At 40.7% G+C, this 3,124-nt stretch overlaps 1 protein-coding gene across 1 annotated transcript; it reads left to right on the plus strand.

Annotated features, from left to right (window-relative positions):
• The first annotated feature begins 370 nt into the window (after nucleotides 1-370).
• LOC128020901 (uncharacterized protein K02A2.6-like) lies at nucleotides 371-2,886 on the plus strand. The gene is made up of 2 exons (XM_052607705.1): nucleotides 371-2,661; nucleotides 2,784-2,886. Exons 1-2 carry the CDS (start codon nucleotides 618-620, stop codon nucleotides 2,828-2,830), a joined length of 2,091 nt encoding a protein of 696 aa, XP_052463665.1. The 5' UTR covers nucleotides 371-617; the 3' UTR covers nucleotides 2,831-2,886.
• Nucleotides 2,887-3,124: the final 238 nt, after the last annotated feature.

Here is a 3,124-nt window from a genome sequence, read left to right on the forward strand (position 1 = left end):
TGCATTCCAGTGTTGGGTCAATTCACAGCTACTGTACAATATGAGGATCAAGTGAATGAGTTACCACTGATCGTAGTCAAAGGGAATGGTCCAAACCTGTGTGGGAGAAACTGGCTTCAGAAAGTAAAACTGAATTGGAAGATAATTCGACATGTGAGTAAGCAGCCTGGGTCCATTCAAGAAGTGCTGGACAAATATAGTGAAGTCTTTAAGGATGAGCTGGGCACTTTAAAGGACATTAAAGCCACTATTTCAGTGAAACCAGATGTGCCACCCAAGTTTTTTAAAAGTCGTCCTCTTCCTTTTGCTATGAAAGAGCGTGTGGAGAAGGAAATTGATGCACGTCCTGATTTTACCAAGTCCGATGTGTTCCTAGGTCAACATATTTTGTTGACCCTGGAACAACATTTTACTCCAAAAATATATTCTTAACCATATCCCTACACCTAAACCTAACCTTAACCATGAGTAATCCCTAAAATCAGAGGAAATGATAGATGAATGACACTGATGTACAAGCACCAAACACTGATTTTAAGCATAAACTTCACAAAATCTATAAACTGGTTCTTCAAATCTGATTGGTTAATCACAATGTTGTTCCAGGGTCAACAACGATGTTGTCCCAGGAACATGTCTCACTTGGTAAAATCAGGTTAGGCGAAATTGATAGACTGGAAAAAGCTAATGTTATATCCCCAGTAAAATACAGCGAGTGGGCTGCTCCAGTTGTTCCTGTTATAAAAAAAGATTCCACAATTCGCTTATGCGGAGACTACAAAGTCACTGTTAATCAAGCTGCCAACACTGAAGTGTATCCCTTGCCACGGATCGAGGAAGTGTTAGCCACTTTGAGTGGAGGGAAGTTGTTTTCCAAGATTGACTTGGCACAAGCATATCAACAAGTCGTGCTGGATAATGATTCTAAGAAGTATACGACAATCAACACTCACAAGGGATTATATGTGTATAATCGTCTTGCTTTTGGCATCAGTTCAGCCCCTTCCATTTTTCAACGAATAATGGAAAATTTGATGAAAGATCTGAAAGTGATTGTGTATTTGGACGATTTGTTGATCACAGGTAAAGATGAGCAAGAACATCTAACAAACATTTGCAAAGTCTTACAGCGTCTTCAAGAATCAGGCTTAAGAGTAAAGAAATGTAAATGTGAGTGGGGACAAACACGGATTGAGTACCTGGGTCATGTGATCGATGAAAAAGGGGTGTATCCGACAAAAGACAAGGTAAAAGCTATTCAAGATGCGCCAGCACCATCAAATGTGAAGAAACTACGAGCTTTTTTAGGTTTGGTAAATTATTATGGACGCTTTGTACCACAGCAGAGCACAGTGTTGGCACCACTGTATAGACTGTTGAAAGAACAAACTGCTTGGTGCTGGGGGAAAAAGGAACAAGGTGCTTTTAGTAGATGTAAAGAATTGCTCACCAGTGACAAAGTGCTAGTATACTATGATCCACAACTGCCTTTGACTTTAGCATGTGATGCTTCCGCTTATGGAATTGGTGCGGTGCTTCAGCACATCATGCCAAATGGTGACGAGCATCCCATTGCATATGCTTCACGTACTTTGTCCCCTGCTGAAAAGAAATATTCACAGATTGAGAAGGAAGCTTTGAGTGTGATCTATGGAGTTAAAAAAATCCATCAGTATCTTTGGGGAAGATCTTTTAATTTGATAACTGATCATAGACCATTAGTGACTCTGTTTGGTGAACATAAGCATTTCCCAATGATGGCTGCCGCTCGCATTCAGCGGTGGGCGATAATTTTGTCGGCATATGATTATCATATCATGTATCGCAAGGCAGAAGATCATGGAAATGCAGATGGCTTGTCACGAATTCCATTACCTGAAATTACCGATGTAGGAACAGAAGCCATTTCAGCAAATATCAACACACTTTTGACAAACCATCTTCAAGAAGCTCCTCTAAATGCAGCACAGATTGCCAGAATGACAAGAACAGATCAAGAACTTTCTAAAGTGTTTCGTTATGTCATGGAAGGTTGGCCAATTGAAGTGTCAGATGATTTGAAAGTATTCTACGCGAAAAGAGATGAACTGTCAGTAGAACAGGGATGTCTGCTATGGGGCACACGAGTGATTGTACCATTCAAATTTCGAAAATCAGTGTTACAGGAAATTCACTCAGGACACCCTGGCATTGTTAAAATGAAAGCTCTGACTCGTAAATACGTGTGGTGGCCTAAAATTGATACGGATATAGAAAGAGTTTGCAAGGAGTGTCAAATCTGTCAACAAGAACAAAGAATGCCAAGTCACGTCCCTCTTCATCCTTGGGAATTCCCGGGTGAGTGTTGGAAAAGGTTGCATGTGGATTTTGCTGGTCCGTTCTTGAACAACATGTTTATGATCATTGTTGATGCTCATTCTAAATGGTTGGAAGTTTTTCGTATGTCACAGATTACTTCTCAAGCTACTATTACCAGATTGAAGAGATTGTTTTCTGCATATGGATTACCTGAACAAATCGTGACTGATAATGCAACTACTTTTACTTCTGATGAATTCCAAAGATTTGTGAAGCAGAATGGTATTATGCATACCAGAAGTGCACCAAAACACCCAGCAACAAATGGTTTGGCAGAAAGATATGTCCAGACGTTCAAGAGGGGTATGAAGAAATTGACTAATGAGCAAATGTGCATTGAGGATAGACTATCTTTATTTTTATTGCGCTATCGCACAACTCCTAATTGTACCACAGGTCAGTCACCATCTGATTTATTTTTAAAGAGACACATCCGCACCAGGCTGGACTTCCTGAAACCAAACATTCATGAGACGGTTCGCAGAAAACAGTATTTGCAGAAAAATCAACATGACTATCGGGCAAGAGAGAGATCCTTTGCTGTGGATGATTCTGTTTTCCTGCGAAGTACGGTGGGAGGAGATCCGAAGTGGTTATCTGGAGTGATTACACAACAGACAGGACCTGTTTCGTACAAGGTACGTGATCCAGCATCGGATACTGTGTATAGACGGCATGGTGATCAATTGAGACCACGCACTTCGTCCTCAGAGATTCCAATGCCACCGGATGAAAAGGAGACTGCTCAATCTGCTGAATCTAATGA

Source organism: Carassius gibelio, chromosome A10, assembly GCF_023724105.1.
Source record: "Carassius gibelio isolate Cgi1373 ecotype wild population from Czech Republic chromosome A10, carGib1.2-hapl.c, whole genome shotgun sequence".
Taxonomy (NCBI): domain Eukaryota; kingdom Metazoa; phylum Chordata; class Actinopteri; order Cypriniformes; family Cyprinidae; genus Carassius; species Carassius gibelio.

Coding starts and splice junctions, on each gene's coding strand:
- LOC128020901 (XM_052607705.1), top strand. CDS start 618: ATGTTGTCCCAGGAACATGTCTCACTTGGTAAAATCAGGTTAGGCGAA. Junction 2,662..2,783: donor TGTCCAGACGTTCAAGAGGG/GTATGAAGAAAT, acceptor TTATTTTTAAAG/AGACACATCCGCACCAGGCT.